At 48.8% G+C, this 25,156-nt stretch overlaps 2 protein-coding genes across 2 annotated transcripts in view; both read left to right on the forward strand.

Annotated features, from left to right (window-relative positions):
* LOC114109004 (staphylococcal nuclease domain-containing protein 1-like) overlaps positions 1–2,420 on the forward strand; it is a 29,713-nt gene extending 27,293 nt beyond the window's left edge. Inside the window, exons 3-5 of the mRNA XM_060401958.1 lie at positions 490–1,001; positions 1,120–1,717; positions 1,750–2,420. Coding sequence (XP_060257941.1) covers positions 490–1,001; positions 1,120–1,717; positions 1,750–2,353 — 1,714 coding nt within the window. The 3' untranslated portion in view covers positions 2,354–2,420. The remainder of the gene's footprint in view (positions 1–489; positions 1,002–1,119; positions 1,718–1,749) is intronic.
* Positions 2,421–8,836: 6,416 nt separating this feature from the next.
* On the forward strand, positions 8,837–23,925 carry ZSCAN2 (zinc finger and SCAN domain containing 2). Its single transcript, XM_012098494.4, has 3 exons — positions 8,837–8,956; positions 10,587–11,102; positions 21,242–23,925. The coding sequence occupies exons 2-3, from the start codon at positions 10,697–10,699 to the stop codon at positions 22,681–22,683; spliced, it is 1,848 nt and encodes a 615-aa protein (XP_011953884.2). The 5' UTR covers positions 8,837–8,956; positions 10,587–10,696; the 3' UTR covers positions 22,684–23,925.
* Positions 23,926–25,156: the final 1,231 nt, after the last annotated feature.

The raw sequence follows: 25,156 nt of genomic DNA on the forward strand, positions 1-25,156 counted from the left end.
AAGTTGCTCAGTCGTGTCTGACTCTTTGCAACCCCATGGACTGTAGCCTAACAGGCTCCTCAGTCCATGGGATTTTCCAGGCAAGAGTACTGGACTGGGTTGTCATTTCCTTCTCCAGGGGATCTTCCCGACCCAGGGATCGAACCTGGGTCTCCCACATTGTAGGCAGACGCTTTACCATCTGAGCTACCATCAACAGTAGGAGGGTGAATATCTTCCTCATTGTCAACATACTGTGCATTATCACACTTAAAATTTTTTTGCTGAGACTTCCCTGGAGGGCCAGTGGTTAAGACTTTCCAACGCAGGGGGCACTAGTCTGATCCCTGGTTGGGTAACTAGGATGCTGCAAGATATGGCAAAAAAAAAAAAAGTTCTTATCACAAGAAAAAAAAATTGTTTAAATTGCCAAAGGTTGGCGCCCACATCTCACCAACAGCATTGACACGTACCGCCTTAATCGCTGGTATCGTCAAGATGGTGCTCTAGTGCCATCATTGTCCGCGGGCAGCCTCGTGGGGGGCCTCCTCCTGAGAGGCAGATCAACCTGAGCAACATTCGCGCTGGAAACCTTGCCCGCAGGGCAGCTGCCACACAACCCGATGCAAAAGACACCCCGGATGAGCCCTGGGCATTTCCTGCTCGAGAGTTCCTTCGGAAGAAGCTGATCTACCTTGGAAAAGATACCAATGGGGAAAACATTGCAGAATCACTGGTTGCAGAGGGCTTGGCCACCCGGAGAGAAGGCATGAGAGCGAACAATCCTGAGCAGAACCGGCTAAGAAAGGGATGTGGAGTGGTTCATACTATCCGGGACCTCAAGTATACCATTGAGAACCCAAGGCACTTTGTGGACTCCCACCACCAGAAGCCTGTCAATGCTATCATCGAGCACGTGCGAGACGGCAGTGTGGTCAGGGCCCTGCTCCTGCCAGATTACTACCAGCTGCAGAAGCCAAATTTTACTGAGTCTCGACTGCTTCAGAGAGATGTCCAGATAGGCGCAGGCTGAGAATATGGAGAGACTACGTGGCTCCCACTGCTAATTTGGACCAAAAGGACAAACAGTTTGTTGCCAAGGTGATGCAGGTGCTCAATGCTGACGCCATTGTCGTGAAGCTGAACTCTGGGTCATGTTTGAAGCCCGGGAATTTTCAGAGCGTACCTGTGCCACCGTCACCATTGGAGGAATAAACATTGCCGAGGCCCTTGTCAGCAAAGGTCTAGCCACGGTGATCAGATACCGGCAGGATGACGATCAGCGGTCCTCTCACTATGATGAACTGCTCGCCGCCGAGGCCAGAGCTATTAAGAATGGCAAAGGATTGCATAGCAAGAAGGAAGTGCCTATCCACCGGGTCGCAGACATATCTGGGGACACCCAAAAAGCAAAGCAGTTTCTGCCCTTCCTTCAGCGGGCAGGTCGTTCTGAAGCTGTGGTGGAGTATGTGTTCAGTGGTTCTCGTCTCAAGCTGTATTTGCCAAAGGAAACTTGCCTTATCACCTTCTTGCTTGCGGGTATCGAATGCCCCAGAGGAGCCCGGAACCTCCCAGGCTTGGTGCAGGAAGGGGAGCCATTCAGTGAGGAGGCAACACTTTTCACCAAGGAGCTGGTCCACTTCACCGCCGAGCGCAGCGCCTACAAATCCCTGCTGTCTGCCGAGGAGCAGCCCGTGGAGGAGTTGATGCCCGTGCTGGAGGAGAAGGAGCGCTACAAGCCGGTGTTCGTGACATTCCTGCACCGTGCAGGGAGACAGGCACCCAGCTGGAGAAGCTGATGGAGAGCATGCGCAATGACATTGCCAGCCACCCTCCCGTCGAGTTCTGCATCGCCAAATTCGTAGACGGAGAATGGTACCGCGCCCGAGTGGAGAAAGTCGAGTCTCCTGCCAAAGTACACGTCTTCTACATCGACTACGGCAACAGGGAGATCCTGCCGTCCACCCGCCTGGGCACCCTGCCGCCTGCCTTAAGCACCCGCGTGCTACCAGCTCAAGCCACAGAGTATGCCTTTGCCTTCATCCAGGTGCCCCAAGATGAGGATGCCCGGACCGACGCAGTGGACAGCGTGGTGCGGGACATCCAGAACACGCAGTGCCTGCTCAACGTGGAGCACCTGAGCGCCGGCTGCCCGCATGTCACCCTGCAGTTCGCTGACTCCAAGGGGGACGTGGGGCTGGGCTTGGTGAAGGAGGGGCTGGTCATGGTGGAGGTGCGCAAGGAGAAGCAGTTCCAGAAAGTGATCACAGAATACCTGAACGCCCAGGAGTCAGCCAAGAGTGCCAGGCTGAACCTGTGGCGCTACGGAGACTTCCGAGCTGACGACGCAGATGAGTTTGGCTACAGCCGCTAAGGAGGCACCGGGTCTGACCCCCAGCACCGCTCACGCCAGCACCCTTTCTTCTGCCGGGAGGGTGTTTTCAGCCTAGAGCCCCCACCACCACGGCTTTCAGGGGCAGGCATTGTCTTCCAAGAGGACAGACACTGCCCTCCACTATCTCCCAGCTGATTTTGTTTCTATTTGGAGGTTTGTGGGGTTTTTGTTCTTTTTTTTAATTGTCCTCAAATCAGGAAGAAACATGAAAGACTTTGTCCTAATCGGGGCTTAATCCGCCCCAAGGCCTGCTGCCGACTGGCACCCCACGTCCACCCCAGACCGTCTTTCTCCCCGGCTCTCTGTCCAGCTGTTGATTATGTGGTTTTTCTGATACGTCCATTCTCAAATGCCAGCGTGTCCACATCTGCCCCTTTGCCCAAGCCCTCCCTATTTCTGTATTTAAAGCTTTTGAGGCCCAATAAAATAGTACATGCTGTCAACAAAAAAAAAAAAAAAAAAAATTGCCAAAGGTTGAAAGCAGGAGGAGAAGGGGATGATGTAGAGAATGAGATGGTTGGATGACATCACTGACTCAATGGACATGAGTTTGAGCAAGCTCCAGGAGATGGTGAAGGACAGGGTAGCCAGGTGTGCTGCAGCCCATGGGGTCGAAAAGAGTCGGACACAACTGAGCGACTGAACAACAGCAAATAATAGGTGAAAAAATGGCGTCTATATTTGTTTTGATTTGCGTTTAAAAATTATTACATTTTTATAATTTTTGAAATATAATATGTTATAACTATTATAAATTTTTAAAAAGTGGGGTTGAGCACTCACTCCCTGCCCCACTGCCCCTGTCTCTCTCTGTGAGCTGCTTATTCTTATCTTTTATCCATTTTCCTATTGAGTTCTTGGTTCTTTTCATACGCATCTACATAAATTCATAGTACATCAGAAATTAACCCTCGATTTGTTACAAATACCTCCCCCATTTTGTCATTTCTTTCTGAATTCATTTATGGACTATAATGGTTTGTAGATGTTTTTGTGTTTTCAAATTTATTTTTCTTCCTGATTTCTGAGTGCCTTAGTTTTAAAATTTAGAAAATTCAAGTTGCTTGCATATGTGTGTGTATATGCACAAAGCATATCAAACACGCAATAGTAAAAGCCCATTATCAGAAAGTTTATGGCACCAAACCATTCCTTTCGGAAGTCTCTACCTCCCAGGCCATGTGACTCAGTAAATAACATAGTCAGTGGCTTCAATAATTTTGTAAAGGAGTATCTCAGGGGCAAGGACTCCGCTTGTGGCTCAGATGGTAAAGAATCTGCCTGAAATGCAGGAGACATGGGTTCAATCCCTGGCTGGGGAACATCCCCTGGAGAAGGGAACTGCTACCCACTCCAGTATTCTTGCCCAGAGAATCCCCAAGGACAGAGGAGTCTGGTGGGATACAGTCTATGGGAATGTAAGAGCTGGACATATAAACAACAGATCTCAGGGGCAGCCAGGCTCTGACAAGCCAGTCAGGCTCTGACGTTTCTTTTGCCTGCCAAGTGTCTTGGAAGCTTTTACTAAATGTCTCCCCCCAAAATTCTTTTTTTCTTTTTTCAATGGTCACATAACTATTCTGGTGAAAATTTTCTTCTTATGAACTAAGCAGGCTAGGGATACACTAGTGTGTGTAGTGTGTGGGGTGTCTGGGTGTGTTTCCCTGTGCATGAAAGTGTATGTATTTAATTTTTTTCCTTTCTTCATCCTATTTTGGTAATTAGTCTTTGCCTGTAAAAGCTTGGAGGACACTGAGGATTCTGGAGCCAGATCTCCTCTAAAACACCCCTCAAGCCACCTCCACCACCACTCGTGCCTCTGTGTCTTGGCAAGCATCACCCTACACCCAGGCCGCCTCCCGAGTCATTCAGTCCAGCCCAGAGCACCCTTGTGTCTTCCCAGAAATGTCCTTGAATAGAGCAGTTCAGCATAGGGCATGGGAACTGGCCAGAGGCTGTAAATCCATTTTTCTCCTTGGCATGAAGGGGCTAGAGAAGCCCAGGCCGGCACAGAACAGCTGAAAAAGAGAAAAGCCAACATTCCCGGAGAGGCAACTCAAGGTCCAGAGCAAAGGGCCTCCTTCTGCCACACTAAATGCAAACCATTCATTTAAAAGCAAAACAAAACAAAACAAAAAACAGGAAAATATACTGGTCTTGGAGGATTAAAAAAAAATTTTCACTCTAAAAAAATTTGTTTAAATCCTTCTCTAGCTCTTTTTACATGAGTAAGTGTCAAGTGATACTTAATTTCACAACTTTTCAGTGACACTTCCTTGAACTGGATTTAACCCTTCTGTCTATAAAATAAACGTTTCCCTGATTCCATTTGCTAGTTTCTCTTCCTGTCTGGGCGTTCCTACATTGATCCCCTCTTTCGGCCTTTCCTTCTCTATAGGCCAGTCTTGCAGCATCCTACAACACTGTCCCTTTAAATTATCTTTTCCTGGGACTTCCTTGGTGGTCGGACTTCACCTTCCAATGCAGGAAATATGGGTTCGATCTGTGGTCAGGGACCTTAGAGCCCTCATGCCTTGAGGCCCAAAAAACTTAAAACAGAAGCAATACTGTAACAAATTCAATAAAGATTCTAAAAATGGTTCACATCAAAAAATGTTTAAATTATCTTTTCCCAGGCACACTTGGCAGGATTCTGTGGCATACTTAGCAGAAAGGTGACACGCCTTCTGCATAACCAGAGCAGTCTCCCTTCTTACTCTGTCATCAAGGAAGTAGGCTGGAGTAAGTAATGCTGGGAGTCTTGAGTAGGAGGAGCTGCTTCCTGGACCCTCAAGGCCCACAGGCCCCTCTGCCTCATGCCTGGAGCTCACCTGCTCAGGTGTCACTGGCTCTGATTGTCACTAAGTGTTATAGAAAGCAGGATCTGCCCACCCCATCTCTATCACCTCCATCCGCCTGAGATGAGCTGGGAGCTCTCCCTAGGCCTTAGGCTGAGCATTGCTCGGGGTGAGTTTCCTTCTTGCTCAACATCTAAAGACAAGTGGTGACATGTGTAGTTTCTTCCTGTCCTAGAGGCCTTCAATCTCCAGACTGGATAACTCACCTTTGTGGGGTGTATTAGTAAGGAAATCTAGAGCCAATCACCTCTCCTCTGGTGGATATCTGGAGTGGCCATGTGATTTATTTATTATTATTATTTTTTAATTTGGCTGTGCCAGGTCTTAGTTGTGGCATTCAGGATCTTTAATTGTGGCATGCGAACTCTTAGTTGCAGCTTGTGAGATATCTAGTTCCCTAACCAGGGATTGAACCTGGGCCCCCTGCACTAGGAGAGGAGAATTTTAGCCACTGGACCATGAGGGAAGTCCCAGCCATGTGATTCAGACTCAAACAACCAAATACTCTTTTCCTGGTCTTGGAACCTTGAGAGGAAGGCAGGTAAACAGATATGGCTAGAGCATCACTAGAGATCATGGAGTGGGCAGCCTGGGTTGTTTTTGCTAAGAGATTGTTGCTGTGGTTTGGGGGACTTGACTCCCTTTTCTTGGTTCCTGACTATTTTCAAGCCTGATACTTCAGTTCCCATTTACTCTGTAAGTTCCCTTATATTCTTTCAATAAGTCCCTTTTAAGTTAGCCAAGAGTCATCCTTTGAAGCTTCTAACCAAGAGCACTCACTAGTAGAACTGAGCCTCTGGCATCCCTGTGGTTTGGAGGATGGAGAAAAGGAATCACTGGGAGAAGCAACCCTGCTCACTGTACTGGACTTGTTCTGGGCTTTCTCACTGTCCGGGCTGGTCTTAGGGCACTAGCGTGGGTACCAGGACCATTACACCCCAAATTGGACTTAAATGTGACTTGCTCTCCATCTAAATGTGGGGTAAGTTCACGCTGGCCAGGACCAACTTCTCAAAGAATCAGGCATGGCACAGAGATGGTCCTAGATTCTCCTGTGACAAGACAGTGCCAGTTTCTTGACCTCATGGGTTGTCTTGGGAAAGAAGCAGAGGGAAATGAACCCTTAGACTACTGGGAAGTTTCAGCTGTATCCCATCTCCCCAAACCCCTGCCTCAACCAAACAAGTATCTTCCCTTTTGTTGTAAATTTCCACTCCTCGTGGAGATACAAGCTTTGTTAATACAATATCAAGTCCAGAATTATCATCTTCAGTCATTTTGGAGATCTTGCTTTTTAAGAATTCTGACCACTGTAGAGGTGGTGACTGGGAATTATGCCTGCAGGCACTTAGGGCAGATTTCTCAGGCCAGCCTGGAGTGATGCTGTTTGTATGTGGTCACTTTGGACTAATAACTTAAGATGCTACTGTACCAGGGACAGAGCATTCAATAACTGAACCTCTCTTTGCATCTTTATACTTAAAGAGGTTAATTAGTGAAAAATGAATGAAATTCAAATAATCTTTGGAGTGGTGCAGACACCTTTCCAAGAGTGACATAAAACTCAGAAACTATAAAAAGACAAGACTGACAAACTTGACAGCATAAACATGTCAAATTTCTAAATAAAACACAAAACAGCAAAAATCGAACCGCGTAATGAGAAAAACAGCAGAGACTTCTGTGACAAAGGAATCATTTTCTTAATAAGCTAAGAGCTTTTTCCATCCAGGGATCAGAGTCTCTTATCTCTCCTGCATTGAAAGGCGGCTTCTTTAACACTAGATCCACTTGGGAAGCCCAAAGAACTTTTACAAGTAAATTCAATTTTAAAAATGGGAAGAAGATATGAAAAATCAGTTCATAGAAAATGAGATTAAAATCACCAATAATCAAGAAACACTTCTCAAACATTCATGAAATGAAAATTAAATTGTCATGAAAATGAAATTTAAATAAAAAAACAAATGTAGTCATTTGATTATGCATGCTCCCAATAATTGCCTTGTACAAAAATATACCATTGTTCTATCACAGACCATTAATTATTGACCAGACGTATTAATACCACTTTTGTTACCCAAACGTTATTGATCAGAGACAGTTCAATATTCACTAACATAACAAATCAGTGTTAGTTTCTGCAAAAATCACCTAGTCAATAATGTTAGGAGTGTCTTTCTCTCCGGCCTTGTATTTCCCCCTTGAATTTCCAGGCAGTTATCCACCTGCTGTCATACACTAATATGACAGGCATTTCTTTAAAAGTACTGTGAAATGAAACATTTCTTGCCATATCGGTGGGCAAGAAGTGTCATAGCTATCTGCGATTTTCTCTCTCCAGACGTGAATTTCTGAGCTATGCCAATAAGCAGCACCACTCCCTACGTGAGGAACTTAAGGAAGTTACAGTCATCAGTGACTGTGCTGTGCTTAGTTGCTCTGTCGTGTCCAGCTCTTGACCCCATGGACAGCAGCCAGCCCTCCAATGTCAGCTGGTGAGCCCTAAGGGAAAATGCAGGATGCTGGCCTCAGATAGCTGAGATGCATATGAAAAAAATGACTTCAATAATCCCAAACTCTTGCATCTTCCCATACATAGAAGAGCACTAAATTCCTTAACTTGATATCTGGTTTTTCCTCCTGAACAATAATCTTTGTTGTGCAAACTGCCTGCTCCCTTCCTTACAAACTTGTATATAGCCTGACTCCCTCTCCCGCCTCCTGGGAGCTATTTCTTAGGGCTGAGATACTGTCTCCTGGGCTTGGAGTCCTGAACATTCCCAACTGAACAAAACATTCTCTACTTTCACGTTGCGACTAATTTTTTAGTGGACAGTGCCAGCCACTGAAACCCCACAAGAGAGGCCAATCTGTCACTCTCAGCCCCCCAGTGCCGAGATTGATAATAAGTAAGGCTGGGATAACTATTAATAACAAGGAGACATGGAGCAGGTGTGCTGGGGGCGGTGACTCCGCCTAGGGCGGTATGATGAGGCAGGTTCCATACAGGAGGAAACGGAGGAAAGAATGGGAGGTCCGCGGCAGAAGAGGCGGGACAAAGCTCTCCTCCTGACCCAGGAACACCACGTGCGTAAACAAAAGGGTGTCCAGAAGCCAGGTGCGAGCCGGGGGGCCGGCTGTGGGAGGGGCGCCAGGCTGGGCCGGAAGGGACTTCTCTGTGCAGATTCTTTTCCTATTCAGGGGCCGCTTTCGGCTGTCGAAGGGCCTAACAAAATTATCTGCCACACAGTTTACAGCTGAAAGGGAGCTTCCATCCAACTTTCCCTTTTTATAGACCACTATTTGGAGGACATAAAGAAGTGGAGTGATCTGTCCCAAGTCACAGGTCTGGGGCCCTGACTGCCAGTCGGTGGATTTTCCCGCCTCGGTTCCATGCACCCTGCGCAGGTTATCAAATCCCCAAACTCTGCTCCCTGGCCCGAGGTCGCAGTCGGCTCGTGAGGACTACATCTCCCACAATGCCTTCGGCCCGGCCTCCCTCCCGCCGCCAGGCTGGGTCCGTATTCGCCAATGGGAAAGCAGAGTTTCCAGGGACCGTTCTCGGTGGCCAATGAGCGCGGTGGGGGGGCGGGCCTCTCCCGTCCATTGTTCTCGGTGCCCCTCGGGCTTGAGCCGCTGCGACTCCGGAGGGGCCGGACAGTGCCCGGTGGCGCTTTAGCGCGTGGAGCGACTGAGGAAGCGGCATCCGGTCTCTGGAGAGGTGAGCCCGGAGACAGAGAGCCGGAGCCGCGCTGGCCGGGGGAGCAGCCCGAGGCCAGGGGATAACGGGCCTGGAGCCAGGGCGGGCAGCCCTGCTGGGGGAGGGGCGTCGGGGGCCGTGTTCGTGTCCTGCGGGCTCCGGGCTGTCCGAGCTTAGACGCCCGGCCGGGCTCAGGGAGCCGACCTGAACTCTTCTCTCTAGCGGCGAGCTCCTTGTACATCCTGCCAGGGGCACAGGCTTTAGACTGAACGGCACAGTGGACGACATCCCGCGCAGCTCATTTTAAAAATGGGGAAACTGAGCTTCTGAGGGGGCGTGTCTGGCCCCAAATGGGACAACGCTTAAATTGTCTGGGAACGGTTTTCCTGCCCCCCCACCCCCTAAGTTAAGAATTGTGATATAACTGTTTCTTCTAGCCATTTGGTGAATACAGTTTGAGAGCTTTAGTGTTTCCACTGGCTTTTCTTTTTTCTTCTTTTTAAAAAGTTTTCCCGGGAGTGTTTCTGAGTCTTTATGCTGTAGTGATGATTTTTAAAAATACTTCATTGCCTTTTAGTCTTTGTTTTAAATAACTGCTCTCAACATTTTGTAGAATTTCTATCCAGGTTTTTTTTTTTTTTCCTTGTGTATGTGTTCATTTTAAAAAGGAAATGGGGTCATACCGTGTCTGTGGTTTTTTTATCTTGCTGGTTTTGTTTTTATTCATTAGTTTTCATATTATGAGGATTATCTTAAATCATTAGTGATTAATAATTATTGTCAGCATAATTTTTTAATATTTAAAAATACATACATCAGAGCACACAATCTTAAATTTCATATGTATGCTCTTATGCAACCATTGCCAAATCAAGACATAAAACATTTCCAGCTCCTTTGGGCCCCTTCTCAGTAACATCCCCCTACCCCCACTCCACCCCCATCATCAGTGTAGTTTTTAGTACATTTTACTGTATGGATGTGCCATAATTAGCCATTCTCCTGCTGCTGGATTTTAAGGTGTCAGTTTTTTTTGCAATTAGAAAGGGTTGTGTGTCCTTGCAAATATTTAGTAAATTTAGCAAAGATGGTTATTTAAAAAAATAAATTCCTGAGGGGCCATGGCTGGATCTAAGAATATGAACATTTTAAAACATCGTGTTTTAAAATATAATAATGCAGTTGAGATATTTCCTTCCTTTCACTGAGGCTCACAGTGCCTTGACATCTGATCCTTTGTAAATTCTTAAGACGTTCCTTTCAGATTAGTAGGATGGGTGTTCTTATCTGTTTATTTAGTCTGTGAGGTTGTGTGACTGAGTGGTATGTTAGGTCAAGGTCACTGACTCTGCAGCAAACCTGAGCTGACTTAGAGCAGGATAGCTCTGTCCTGGGTTCTTTCGAGGGCTTTGAATTTCTCATACTCATGCTTTGGTCTTTTGGGAAGAAAAACACTGTATTTTGTGCTTGTGATTCTTCTCTTGCCACAGAGATGCTTTCAGGAATAAGCCATTTTTCCTTTAAGAGGGACAGGAAACTTCTCCTGATTTGTGGATGTAAGAATCACTTGGTGGCCTGACCTGGGCTGTTGTGAGTTAAATTGTTTTAGGACCTTTCAGTTATTGATCCTAGTTCTCTCTCTCATTCTTAGCCAGACCACTTGTTGAAACTGGAGAAGGGTGCTGTCTTCTCAGGGAGCCTGCCTGGAGAAGACCGAAGGTCAAGATCAGAAGCCTGAGTGATTCCAACCCAAGAACGTGGATGATGGCCTCAGAGGGGCCGAGAGTAACCGCTCCGCGGAGCCCTGTAGTCCGCCTCCCTCGGGAGGAAGACAACCAGGAGGAGGAGGTGGCCACAGTGATCCTGGAGGATGACTCCTGGGTACAGGAAGCTGTGCTGCAGGAAGATGGCCCTGAGTCCGAGCCCTTTCCCCAGGGTGCTGGCAAGGGCAGCCCCCATGAGGACGTGGCCGGAGGGCCGCAGGGGGCACTCGGCCGCCTTAGAGAGCTCTGCCGGCGCTGGCTGAGGCCAGAGATGCACACCAAGGAGCAAATGCTGACCGTGCTGCCCCGAGAAATTCAGGCCTGGCTGCAAGAGCATCGGCCCGAGAGTGGCGAGGAGGCGGTGGCCCTGGTGGAGGACTTGACCCAGACCCTTCGGGACAGTGGTGAGAGGGAGAGCCTCATAGGGAGAGGGTGGGAGGGGTGTGGTGTTTGCAGAGGAGGAAAAGGCGGCACCCAGGAACTGAGTCCCCATCAGCCCATCCCTCTAGTCTGTGTGCAGGTGATTGGCACGCTGTCACCCCAAATGCCCTGGTTGTGTGCAGTGACGGTTCCAGAATTTCAGCATAAGAAATCACTCTTTTAAGTAATAAGAGTAGTTTTTAGGGCTTAGAGAACTATTTTTTTTTCCTCCTTGGCTGTGCTGGGTCCCTGTTGCTGCTCAGGCTTGTCTGTAGTTGCAGCGAGCAGGGGCGTTTCTCTGGTTGTGGTGCACCGGCTTCTCATTGCGGTGGCATCTCTTGTTGCGGAGCCTGGGCTCTAGGGCACAAGAGCTTTGGTAGTTGCGGCACATGGGCTTAGTTGTTCCGTAGCGTGCAGAATGTTCCCGATCAGGGATCAAACCCATATCCCCTACATTGGCAGGTGGATTCTTTGCCACTGAGCCACCAGGGAAGCACAGGACTACCGTTGGAGCTACAGTTACACAGTTAGCACAGTTGTTGTTTGTGTTGTAGTTGGGATGGTTGGGAAGCTGATGGAGGTAAGGAGGAAAGGGACTGAAGACCCCATAAACCAGCTCTTGGCACTTTCACCCTGTTGTGTAGTACACGTCCAGATATTTTCAGTTCTAGCAATTAGATAAACCAAATCCTGTTTTTTTTAAGTGATTATTTTTTGTGAAATCATGATAAATGGCGAGTAAGCCAGCTAGTAATTAGGGACTTAGTCTCTGGTATAAAGTCATCTTGGGCTCTTAAAAGAGTAATTCCAAACTGGAGCTCTTTGCAGCTTAATATATTTGTCTTTGGTTTTATTATTGCACTGTGGGACCCACGCATGCCCATCTTCAGCTGTAATCTGGGCTGCCTTGATTACCAGATGTGTACTGCAGATCTACCTGTGCCCCTGGGCTTCCTGGGTGCTCAGTGGTGAAAAACCTGCCTGCCAGTGCAGGAGACATGATCCCTGGGTCGGGAAGATCTTCTGAAGAAGGAAGTGGCAACCCACTCCAGTATTCTTGCCTAGGAAATCCCATGGGCAGAAGAGCCCGGTGGGCTACAGTCCATGGTGTCCCAAGAGTCAGACATGACTTAGCAACTGAATAACAACTGCCGCCTGTAACCCAAGGACTGTTTCAGGACCCGAGGGAAACGGCGGCTACCTTTGTGCTGATGAGAACTGCAGGGGTTCAGGGAAAAGGGTTGGAGGGGAGAGGAGAGGCAAGGTCAGTGAAGGCTTTGTGAATGACGTGACCCTTGAGCAGGGGTTGAGCTGGTGGGGGGTTTGGAAAGGTGTAGGGGGAGGGAGGGTGTGGCATTCTAGGAGCTGTGCTAAGCAGAGGTCTGGAAGAGTGGACCCGTGAGATCATTCGGGTGACCATTCCAGTGACTGACTAAGGAAGACTGGCGGATTGGAGTGGAAAGTGTGTTTTTAGAAAGTGGTGGGAAGTAGGGTTTGGGGGAAGGGTGGGTGAGGCTTTGGTCTCAGCAGGTTTTAACCAGGGCCTCGGGCAGGGGAGGAAGCTGAGCTCAACGACAGGGTTCAGGTTTTATGCTAGAGGTTGGGAGAGCAGCTGGGAAGCCGCCTGGACGCTAGATGTGCAGTGATGGGGTGGGGACAACAAGGGAAGGGGAGGAGATGGGCCATGTGAGAAAGAACTCATGGTAACACCAGCCAGCACTGATGGATCCTCTTTGTGGGCCAAGCAGTGTGCCTAGCATCTTATATGCAAAACTCACATAGATTTCACCACCTTGAGAGATCAGCAGGATTATCATCACCGGGGAAGATAAGTGACTCCATTAAGATCATGCCCCCAGTATAAGGCTGAACAAGAATGCCAGCTCAGGGGTCTGAGGACATGGCTCATGTTCTTAATCATTTCATCACAAATGAGATGCAAAGTCCTAGTTCTTGGTAGGGTATTGGAAAGAGGGGCTACAGATGAGGACTGTAGGTGACTCATCTGTAGAGTCACTAAGTGACTAGGGACTTCCCTGGTAGTCCATTGTTTGAGTCTCTTTGCTTTAAATGCAGGGGCCACAGGTTCAGTCCTTGGTCAGGGAACTAGATCTTACATGCCGTGAGTGAGTGATAGTCGCTCAGTCGTGTCTGACTCTTTGTGACCCCATGGACTGGAGCCCACCAGGCTCCTCTGTCCACAGAATTCTCCAGGCAAGAATACTGGAGTGAGTTACCATTTCCTTCTCCTACATGCTGTGAGACATGACCAAAAAAAACTTTTTTTAAGACAAAGATGACTAATTCAGTGGCATCTAGTCTGGAGGATTCAGAAGACTGGGAAGGGAAGATGGTTTAGGGGCGGAGTTGTAACAATGCCCAGAGACTTGGGAGGTGTGAATAAAGCTGTACTTTGGAGAAGAGGGTGGTCATGGAGGTTCCACTGTGAGCCTAGGCCTGCACTGAGCACCTTACACCTCCGTCTCACTAATAATCCCGTGAAGTGTGTGGGACCATCATTTAACAGATGAGGGGACATGAACATTCAGCAAAGTCAAGCTCTTCTTTGAGAAGAAGAAGATTCAAACCAGGATTCAAACTCCAGTCTGTTTGCTTCCACATGTGTTTGGGGGGATCTCAGAGGGTTTTTTAAAATATTTATTTTTATTTATTCATTTGTTTGGGTGCACTGGCTCTTAGATGTGGCTTGCAGACTCTTACTTGGGGTGAACGAGATCTAGTTCCCTGACCAGGGACAGAACCTGGGCCCCTTCATTGGGAAGCCGTGGAGTCTTAGCCAGTGGACCACCACGGAAGTCCCTACCCCAGGTTTTATTTGAAGCAAAGTCCCAGATGGTCTTTGACCCTGAAAAATAACTTTTAATTTTACTCTTCCTGTTTAAAAAAAGCAAAAGCCTCTCATCCTTTTTAAAAACCTTGTTTACTTTTCTGACGGATGTAACAAGTCTGTGATGAATGTCAGGCTCTTGAGTCAGACGCTAACGAGAGGCCAGAGGGCTGAGGAGAAGCCCCTGGGCTGTTGTGCAGTTGGAGTCACAGAGCAGGGGGTCACGTCTCACCAGGCCTCTCTGACGCAATGACTGGCCCCCACGGTGACCGCCTTCCCCACCTGGCTTGTTGGAGGGGCTTTGTTTCATCTTTCACGGGATGTCCCAGATGGAGAATGTCCAGACTGAGCAGCTTGTCAGTGCTCTGATTTCTGCCTTTGAGGTTATTTTCATTGGTTTTCATTTCTTCAACATGTGTTCCTGACCTGCCTGGTGATTGCTCAGAGAAACCTCTGCAGTGATCTCCATCCCTTGTCAAGCACGTCCTCAGGATAAGACCACTTGACCTCTATAGTCTGTTCTCTATAGTCTGTTTGTCCAGCCTGGGACCTTTGGTCACATGTTTTACCCAGCATGTTTTTAAGACCTGGTTAGACCATGTTGTTTAATATTTGACTAGCAGGCACCTCTGGGTGTTCCCAGATCAAGTATCTTGTCGTTTCAGTTGAGACTGGACCTGTGTTAATAGTTTTGAAATTTATTTCCCACAGTTCTGGAGGCTCTTAAGTTCAAGATCCAAGTGCCATCAGATCTGGTGAGAACCTGCCACCTGGCTCACAAACGGATGTTTTCTTTCTTTTAACTAATTCATTAACTTGGCTGCACTGGGTCTTAGTTGCAGCGCACGGGATCTTCCTTGCGGTGCACAGACTTCCTAGTTGTGGCACGTGGGCTCCAGAGCACTTGGCTCAGTAGGTACGGCTCTCCAGCTTAGTTGCCCCCCTGCATGTGGGATCCTGGGTCCCCAACCAGGGCTTGAATCCGAGTCCCCTGTGTTGCAAGGCAGATTCTTAATTACTGGGCTACCAGGGAAGTCCCTTATATTAGTAGTTTAAGAGGTAAAGCTCATCTCTCTTTGCGTTTCCCAAGGACATTTTTGATCCCTATGCACGCATGTTCAGTTGCTCTGTTGTGTCCGACTCTGCGGCCCCATGGACTGTAGCCCTCCAGACACCTCTGTCCATGGAATTCTCCAGGCAAGACTACTGGAGTGGGTTGCCGTGAACTCCATTCCCAGCCCTCATTCAGGCTCTCGCTATTTCACCAGACTGGCAGGGGCCCCCAGAGGGAACGTGCCTTCAGCCTCTGCCGCCTGCGTGGCAGCTGCTGCAGTCCTACCTGAGCGATGGGGCCCGTCTGCTTCCACACCCTCTCTAGTCCCCCGGGGCCTCCAGATCAAGCACGACCTCTTTGTTTTGCTTGCACTCGTGGCCCTGTGTGGCCTGGCCCAGGTGGCCCCTGGCTGGTCCTCCCCTGATCCCCTCACTGCATTCAGATCATGCTGTTCCTTGAACATAGCCTGTGCTTGTAGCTTTCACCTGTGCTGCTGAATCGTGACTTGGAATGGCCCTGTTCCATCCCTGTGTGATGGTCATCCTCTGAGTACACACCTCTGGACACCTACCTGCTCCATAAAGCCGTGCTCACTTCCGGCCTATCTTCCCCGTCCCTAGATCCGCCACCTAAGAGCCTCTCTGTCACCTCTGCTTGAAGTCATCACCCCTGGAACATTCAGATTCTCCTTCTCTTTTGGCTTTGTATCATGTATTGTTTTAAGATTTTTTTTTCTTTGATGTGGACCATTTTTAAAGTCTTTATGGAACTTGTTACAATATTATTTCTGTTTTATGTTTTGAATTTTTGGCTGCAGGGCAGGTGGGATCTTAGTTCCTTGACCGGGGATGGAACCCACACCCCCTACATTGGAGGGTGAAGTCTTAACCACTGAACCATCAGAGAAGTCTCTTGTTTTCTGTTTGTATCGGTCCTCATCTTATTTTTTCTAGGCGCTTATAAAATCCCCAAAGTCGAGGAACCTGTCTTTTCCATTTAAAAAAAAACAGTATGCAGTACAGTGCCCTACACATAGTGGAGACTCATTATTGTCGGAGTGAGAAAAATGAATCTTTCCTGTGTGGAGAAACAACTGCTGGGTCAATGAAGGAGGCAGATGGATAGCTTCATCATTCCGGGCTTATCTGCCTTTCTCTTGAGAAAGCCAAGCTAAACTGTGTTTTAAAGCATAGTGGGGGTCAAGCCCAAAGTTAGCAGAACACTCCAAAATCTCAAAAGGGAGACTGGGTAAGACTGGGAGAATTCTCAGGCTGGGAGGCAAGTCAGGCCAGGCAGCTTAGTACAGCGAGAGAGGACCTATGCCTTTTTTTTTTTTTAATTTATTTAGGTGTTTATTTGACTGTACCCAGTTTTGGTTGCAGCACACGGGATCTTTAGTTGCATGAAAACTCTTGAGTTGTGGCATGTGGGATCTAGTACCCTGACCAGGGATCGAACCCGGGCCCCCTGCGTTGGGAGTTTCCCTGGTGGCCACTGGGAAGCCCCGAGAGCACCTGCTCTTAGGTTTTCACTCTTGGAAGCTCTGTATTAATTCTTTGTTTATATTTAGCAAACTCAGTGGGTATTATCATCTTTTACGCTGTTGTTAAATACATTTTTATAGTTTCATTGACTTAGGGCTGTGCTGGGTCCCTGCTGCTGTGCGGGCTTCCTCTAGTTGCGGTTCGAGGGCCTCCCGTCGCAGTGGCTTCTCCTGTTGCAGAGCACGGGCTTGAGGCATGTGGGCTCAGTAGCTGTGGCTCCCAGGCTCTAGAGCATGCGCTCGGTAGTTGCGGTACACGAGCTTAGTTGCCCCACAGCACATGGAATTTTCCCCGGCCAGGGATTGAATCCATGTCCCCTGCATTGGTTGGTGGACTTTTTACCACTGATCCAGTAGGGAGCCCATACACTCTCTTGTCAATAAGAAGAGTAGAGAGCAGTGTAGGGTTATGAAGGTATATGTCTTCTTAAAGCCACAATTCTCAGGTTCAGAACATCACTTTTAATTCACTTAAATATTTGAAATGTATACCACACAGAACTCTTGAGATGTAACGTTATTACTAAACTATTTGGCAGTCATTCATTTAAACTGATAATAGCTCCTTGCTGTTCTTACCAGCACTCCGTCTTTCAAGCAGTCAGAGTTCAGGGGGAACAATGGTCCAAGCCACTTAGGTGCTATTGGGTTCCCACCAGGCTCGCCAAGGCAGCACCCTGATGGGGAGAATCCCACTGGGGCATCAGCTGTATGAGAATTAGAGACCCACTTCTGCATTTCAAACCAGTGGCTCTGACTGTGGTATTGAGATCCAGCGGTATGTCACAATCAGGCGGGAGGGACCTTACAAGAATTGTGAGCCTAACACACTAAAGCACTGATGTCTGTGACCAGTGATCTCATTGTTCACTTACAGCACATGCACGCTTATCCCCATATTGACAGCAAATTTCTCCACACTTACTCTATTCTGATACGCTTTCTAGTATGGGAGAGAAAGCAGAGGCGTCTGGCTGGGCAGGGGGACACACGTGGCCCTCTGAATTCCATGTGAGCCTAGAGCCTGGGTCAGGGTAGGAAAATGCAAGAACCATTGGTTTAGGATGTGTTGTAATTGTCTGCTAACCAATAAGGGTCCTTTGGCAATTCAGTAGTATTTGGACAGTGGTCCGACCCTTTTGAAAAAACTAGAAGTGGATCTCTGCTTCGTAACTTACACAGAAATAGAGCCCTGCTTCACAAGTTACACAGAAGTAAATTCAGGTGAGTTATAGATCTATACTGTAAACCATCTGAAGTCACCTATAGGAGAGTATTTTTGGAATCTTGCAGTGGGGTAGGACTTCTTAATCTTAAAACAAGTCATCAAAGCTAGATTGTACTCGTGGAAACAAAAGTCCTTTATATTAAAAAGATACTGTGAAGAAAGTTCAAAGCCAGTGCAGAGACTGGGAGGAAATATTTGCCACAAAGCCTGCAGTGTAGCAGATAAGAGTCGAAATCTTGCTCTATAAGAGCATTTCAGTTCAGTTCAGTTCAGTCGCTCAGTCGTGTCCGACTCTTTGTGACTCCATGAATTGCAGCACACCAGGCCTCCCTGTCCATCACCAACTCCTGGAGATCACTCAAACTTGTGTCCATCGAGTTGGTGATGCCATCCAGCCATCTCATCCTCTGTCGTCCCCTTCTCCTCCTGCCCCCAATCCCTCCCAGCATCAGTGTCTTTTCCAGTGAGTCAACCCTTCACATGAGGTAGCCAAATTACTGGAGTTTCAGCGTTAGCATCATTGCTTCCAAAGAAATCCCAGGGTTGATCTCCTTCAGAATGGACTGGTTGGATCTCCTTACAGTCCAAGGGACTCTCAAGAGTCTTCTCCAACACCACAGTTCAAAAGAATCAATTCTTCAGCACTCAGCCTTCTTCACAGTCCAACTCTGACATCCATACATGACCACTGGAAAAACCATAGCCTTGACTAGATGGACCTTAGTCGGCAAAGTAATGTCTCTGCTTTTCAATATGCTATCTAGGTTGGTCATAACTTTTCTTCCAAGGAGTAAGCATCTTTTAATTTCATGGCTGCAGTCACCATCTGCAGTGATTTTGGAGCCCCCAAAAATAAAGTCTGCCACTGTTTCCACTGTTTCCCCATCTATTTCCCATGAAGTGATGGGACCAGATGCCATGATCTTTGTTTTCTGAATATTGAGCTTTAAGCCAACTTTTTCGCTCTCCTCTTTCACTTTCATCAAGAGGCTTTTTTAGTTCCTCTTCACTTTCTGCCATAAGGGTGGTGTCATCTGCATATGTGAGGTTATTGATATTTCTCCCAGCAGTCTTGATTCCAGCTTATGTTTCTTCCAGTCCAGCGTTTCTCATGATGTACTCTGCATAGAAGTTAAATAAGCAGAGTGACAATATACAGCCTTGACACACTCCTTTTCCTATTTGGAACCAGTCTGTTGTTCCGTGTCCAGTTCTAACTGTTGCTTCCTGGCCTGCATACAGATTTCTCAAGAGGCAGGTCAGGTGGTCTGATATTCCCATCTCTTTCAGAATTTTCCACAGTTGATTGTGATCCACACAGTCAAAGGCTTTGGCATAGTCAATAAAACAGAAATAGATGTTTTTCTGGAACTCTCTTGCTTTTTCCATGATCCAGCAGATGTTGGCAGTTTGATCTCTGGTTCCTCTGCCTTTTCTAAAACGAGCTTGAACATCAGGAAGTTCACGGTTCACGTATTGCTGAAGCCTGGATTGGAGAATTTTGAACATTACTTTACTAGCGTGTGAGATGAGTGCAATTGTGCGGTAGTTTGAGCATTCTTTGGCATTGCCTTTCTTTGGGATTGGAATGAAAACTGACCTTTTCCAGTCCTGTGGCCATTGCTGAGTTTTCCAAATTTGCTGGCATATTGAGTGCAGCACTTTCACAGCATCATCTTTCAGGATTTGAAATAGCTCAACTGGAATGCCATCACCTCCACTAGCTTTGTTCGTAGTGATGCTTTCTAAGGCCCACTTGACTTCACATTCCAGGATGTCTGGCTTTAGATGAGTGATCATACCATCGTGATTATCCGGGTCGTGAAGATCTTTTTTCTACAGTTCTTCTGTGTATTCTTGCCACCTCTTCTGCTTCTCTTAGGTCCATACCATTTCTGTCCTTTATCGAGCCCATCTTTGCATGAAATGTCCCCTTGGTATCTCTAACTTTCTTAAAGAGATCTCTCGTCTTTCCCATTCTGTTCTTTTCCTCTATTTCTGTGCATTGATCACTGAAGAAGGCTTTCTTATCTCTTCTTGCTATTCTTTGGAACTCTGCATTCAGATGCTTATATCTTTCCTTTTCTCCTTTGCTTTTCGCTTCTCTTCTTTTCACAGCTATTTTTAAGGCCTCCCCAGACAGCCATTTTTCTTTTTTGCATTTCTTTTCCATGGGGATGGTCTTGATCCCTGTCTCCTGTACAATGTCACGAACCTCATTCCATAGTTCATCAGGCACTCTTATCTATCAGATCTAGGCCCTTAAATCTATTTCTCACTTCCACTGTATAATCATAAGGGATTTGATTTAGGTCATACCTGAATGGTCTAGCGGTTTTCCCTACTTTCTTCAATTGGAGTCTGAATTTGGTAATAAGGAGTTCATGATCTGAGCCACAGTCAGCTCCTGGTCTTGAGTATGGTTTCAGTGTGTCTGCCCTCTGATGCCCTCTTGCGACACCTACCATCTTACTTGGGTTTCTTTTACCTTGGGTGTGGGGTGTCTCTTCACGGCTGCTCCAGCAAAGTGCAGCTGTTGCTCCTTACCTTGGATGAGGGGTATCTCCTCACCACCACCCTTCCTGACCTTCAACGTGGGATGGCTCCTCTAGGCCCTCCTGTGCCAAGTCAACCCAGTGGAATAACAGGTAAAAGATATGACCTGGCAATTTAGAAATGAATAAAAACGAATTATATCCATAAGAAAAGATGTTCAGCTTTACAGATTACCAGGGAAATACCCATTAAATCGAAATGCTATTCTGTAGCCTGTGAGACCATCAGAAATGGAATAGTGGGACTGCCCTGGTGGCCCAGTGGTTAGGACTTCATCTTCCAATGAGTGGAGTGCGGGTTTGATCCCTGGTCTGGGAACTGAAATATTCCACATGCCTTAAGGGCAAAAGGCCAAAATATACAACAGAAGCAATATTGTAACACATTCAATAAAGACTTAAAAAATAGTCCCATGTCAAAAGGAAAAACAACTTAAAAAATTGAATCGTGTTTAGAAAAATTCTCTGCCTTTTTGAGCACTGACTTCCTTTGAAACTGATTACAGAATTCTTCTAGTAAGTAGTGTGTTTTATTTGTGTGTTTATTTTTGGCTGTGTTGGGTCTTCATTGCTGCGCAGGCTTTTTGTCCAGTTGCCGCTCCTAGGGGCTGCTCTCTGGTTGTGGCGCCTGGGCTTCTCACCGCAGTGGCTTCTCTTGTTGCGGAGCTCAGGCTCCAGAGCTTGAGAGCTTCAGCAGTTGCAGCCCTCGGGGCTCTGGAGCACAGGCTCAATAGTTGTAGCATCTTCCTGGATCCGGGATTGAACCCGTGTCTCCCTCATTGGCAGGGGATTTCTTCACCGCTGAGCCACCAGGGAAGCCCCTCCCCTTTGGTTTTCTTTTCTCATCATTACAGGAAATTAAGTACAAATTGCACATTTTCCCTCATTGTTTCAGATTTTGAGATCCAGAGTGAAAATGGGGAGAGCTCTAACCAGGACATATTCGAAGACGTCGAGTCCCACGAGATGTTCTCAGACGTGCAGGAAGGGGAAGGCATCCCTCAGTCCGACTGGGAAAGTGACGTGGAGAGAGACTGCAACCCCCAGGGGCCCCGGAGAAACACCCCCAGGAAGGACCTCGGGGTGGTGCCCGCCCCGGGCAGGGAAGCTGGCCAGCTCATCGGCCTCCAAGGCACCTACCTGGGCGAGAAGCCCTACGAGTGTCCCCAGTGTGGGAAAACCTTCAGCCGAAAGTCCCACCTCATCACCCACGAGCGGACCCACACGGGCGAGAAATACTACAAATGCGACGAGTGCGGCAAGAGCTTCAGCGACGGCTCCAACTTCAGCAGGCACCAGACCACGCACACCGGGGAGAAGCCCTACAAGTGCCGGGACTGCGGCAAAAGCTTCAGCCGCAGCGCCAACCTCATCACCCACCAGCGGATCCACACGGGCGAGAAGCCCTTCCGGTGCGCCGAGTGCGGCAAGAGCTTCAGCCGGAGCCCCAACCTCATCGCGCACCAGCGGACCCACACGGGCGAGAAGCCCTACTCGTGCCCCCAGTGTGGCAAGAGCTTCGGCAACCGGTCCAGCCTGAACACGCACCAGGGAATCCACACAGGCGAGAAGCCCTACGAGTGCAAGGAGTGCGGCGAGAGCTTCAGCTACAACTCCAACCTCATCAGGCACCAGCGGATCCACACGGGCGAGAAGCCCTACAAGTGTCCCGACTGCGGCCAGAGGTTCAGCCAGAGCTCGGCCCTCATCACCCACCGGAGGACCCACACGGGCGAGAAGCCCTACCAGTGCGGCGAGTGCGGCAAGAGCTTCAGCCGCAGCTCCAACCTGGCCACGCACCGCCGGACCCACCTGGTGGAGAAGCCCTACAAGTGTGGGGAGTGCGGCAAAAGCTTCAGCCAGAGCTCCAGCCTCATCGCCCACCAGGGCACGCACACGGGCGAGAAGCCCTACGAGTGCCGGACGTGCGGGGAGAGCTTCAGCTGGAGCTCCAACCTCCTGAAGCACCAGCGGATCCACACAGGCGAGAAGCCCTACAAGTGCGGGGAGTGCGGGAAGGGCTTCAGCCAGCGCTCCCAGCTGGTGGTGCACCAGCGGACCCACACGGGCGAGAAGCCCTACAAGTGCCTCATGTGCGGCAAGAGCTTCAGCCGGGGCTCCATCCTGGTCATGCACCAGAGAGCCCACCTGGGGGACAAGCCCTACCGCTGTCCCGAGTGCGGCAAGGGCTTCAGCTGGAATTCGGTGCTCATCATCCACCAGCGGATCCACACGGGTGAGAAGCCCTACAAGTGCCCCGAGTGCGGCAAGGGCTTCAGCAACAGCTCCAACTTCATCACGCATCAGCGAACTCACCTGAAGGAGAAGCTCTACTGACAGGGCAGAGAGGGAGGGGGCATGAGGGACAGGGGCCCGGGAGAGGGACCGGCCACCCTGCCCCCACGCAGGGATGTGTCTTTAGAGGAGCTGTTCCTCGCGAAGGCTTGTTGCCAGGATCTTAACCCCTGCTCACCCTCACTCCTAGGATCCCGTCACATTAGCAGTCAGAGTCAGACGCCAAGAACCGCGCATAGCAAGGGAAGCTCGGAAGTTCGGTCGTTTTCCTGTGACACTTCTTGACTCTGTTGGCTCCGTCTCTCCTGAACCTCTGTGCCTCAGTTGCCCCTTTGATAGAACAGGGGGGATAGTTCTCCATGTGCAACGGAAGCCAGCGTGGCCCTCATTTCAGAGAGAGGCCCCAGACCTGGTCCTTCTGCTGCCACTGTTGGGCTGAGGTCCCTTCACCCGAGCTGTGAGCATCCCAGGCCCCCTGCCTTGGCAGAACCGGCTCTTCCTGCCTCTGGGTCCTGGGTTTGGATTTCCGGTCAAGGCGGAGGGCTTCTGTTCTGAGTCATCCGCCTGAAGGTAAAGTCCTTTCCTAGAAAGTATCAGGAACACGGAAACACGAGGAAGTCTAGCCGGGAACCTTTCCATTGATAGGTTGCCCAGGGCTCCCAGGGAAGGCATAACGGAGAAGTGATGTGTTTACTTTTGTCTCTGCTCACTGTCCTGGGGTAAGTCGGCTGTGGGGTTGAGGGGCGCACTTACTCTTGCAGGGTTTCAGTTTTTGAGTGTGAGGTGTCATCAGAGCCCCCAGCTGCCTTCCCCTGGCGGATCGTTTTCTGTCTCCTTCAGGGTGGCTGTCCTGCACTCTGCAGGGTGGCCTTGCATCTTTACCCACCAGATCCGTGGCCCTGTAATCATCACCCTGTGCACTTGTCGTTTCTGTCTTATGTACGCAGATCTAGAATTCTATCTGGTAGCGTTTGTGTACAGAGAGTATTCTTTTTAAGGCGGTGTTGATTTTGAGGCCTCATCGTCTGTTGCCTGGAGAGATCTGGGCTTGAATCAAGAGAAGGTGTCTCCCTTAATCTTGAGATGCTCCCAGGGGTTTGTTCTCGGCCATGAAACAGTCAAGACAGGATAATCGCAGGTGAAGGGGTTTGTTAGGAGGGAAGAGGATGGTAAAAACAGGTTTTTCTCTTCTACGCATGGGGTCTGCACTCAGAACGCACCTTGGTTTTTACAGGGTGGCTGCTCCAAATCGCCTAATAAAGTCAAGTCCCATTCTTTGCCCAAGTCTTGTCTTTTCACATGTGTTAAAAACCCAAGCTTGAGTGTTAGAAAACCCACATCTCAGTTCCCCACCCCACCCACCCGCTCACATCCTGCCTCAGACCAGAACTGGTCCAAGACCTTTAGAGGGAAAAGGGTCACTTGCTTCAAAGAGCACAGCTTTAAGGCAACCCTGGTGCCATGTGTTCGACCAGCACGCACACCTCTCCACTTGCCCTTTGCCAGTGCTGCATCTGGCCTGTCAACCGACGCCTGGAGCCCCAGCTTTGGTTCCTGTGCCAGATGGCCTCCCGAGGAGGTATCATCTCCATTCGGAATCGGCTGAGTTAGACACAGGAAGCTTTAGGCAGCAGCAGCTGTTACACCAAACCACTAGGCTGTGAGATACCCATCGTTGGCTCCATTCCTTCACTTACTGAGAAAACGTACCGAGGACGTGTGTACCGTCGCCGTGCTGGGTGCTGGGGAGAGGCCGTGAACAAGCAGTTCTGCTGCGCATCGTCATGCCACCTGACGGGGAAAGATTCCCGTCCGTCTGGGAAGAGACAAGATCTGCCCTGCCTGTAAGGGAGGGGGACCAGGAGGGTTTCCTCAGTGACGCCCTGGAATTTGGGTTGTAGAAGATGGTGGCTCTCTTCAAGTCTCACCTTGAGAAAACAATTGATACTAAGCTTTTTAAACGTTTCTAAGTAAATTTCCTTCTTTATTCCTCCCTACCTGGTAGAGACACAAAATATCCTGGGAATAAAAAGCAAACAAGATTAGCTAGAATTGCAGAATCAATCAGGCAGGAACCAGGTTGGGAAAATGACAGATGGTGGTTTTCTAGAAAGGTTGAGAGCCCCTGGCTTCCTGTCCTGCTTGCAGCTAGAGGGGGTCTGCAGAGGCAGAGAGGGGTCTGTTGTGGCAGGTGTGTTGGATGGAAGGACACAGTTTGTTGCCCTAAAAAACATTGAGAAGCCCCCACCTCCTAGGCAGATCTCCCTCTGCCAGACAAGTCTCTAACAGACCGTCTCCCCTTCAAGGTACATATATTTAGGGACCAAGTTTTTTGTTACCAGTTTGTTTCTGAGTTCATGAGGACAGCCGTGGGATGATTAAAAACCTACAATAAATGGTTTATTTGCTTTGCCCTCAACGTGGCCCCACAACGACCACCCTGTACCCTCTGGCCCATGCCAGCCCCCAGGCCTCTGCTCACCTCTGAGAACCTTGAGCCTGCCTGGTATGGCCT

This window comes from Ovis aries, chromosome 18 (assembly GCF_016772045.2).
Source record: "Ovis aries strain OAR_USU_Benz2616 breed Rambouillet chromosome 18, ARS-UI_Ramb_v3.0, whole genome shotgun sequence".
NCBI classification, from domain to species: domain Eukaryota; kingdom Metazoa; phylum Chordata; class Mammalia; order Artiodactyla; family Bovidae; genus Ovis; species Ovis aries.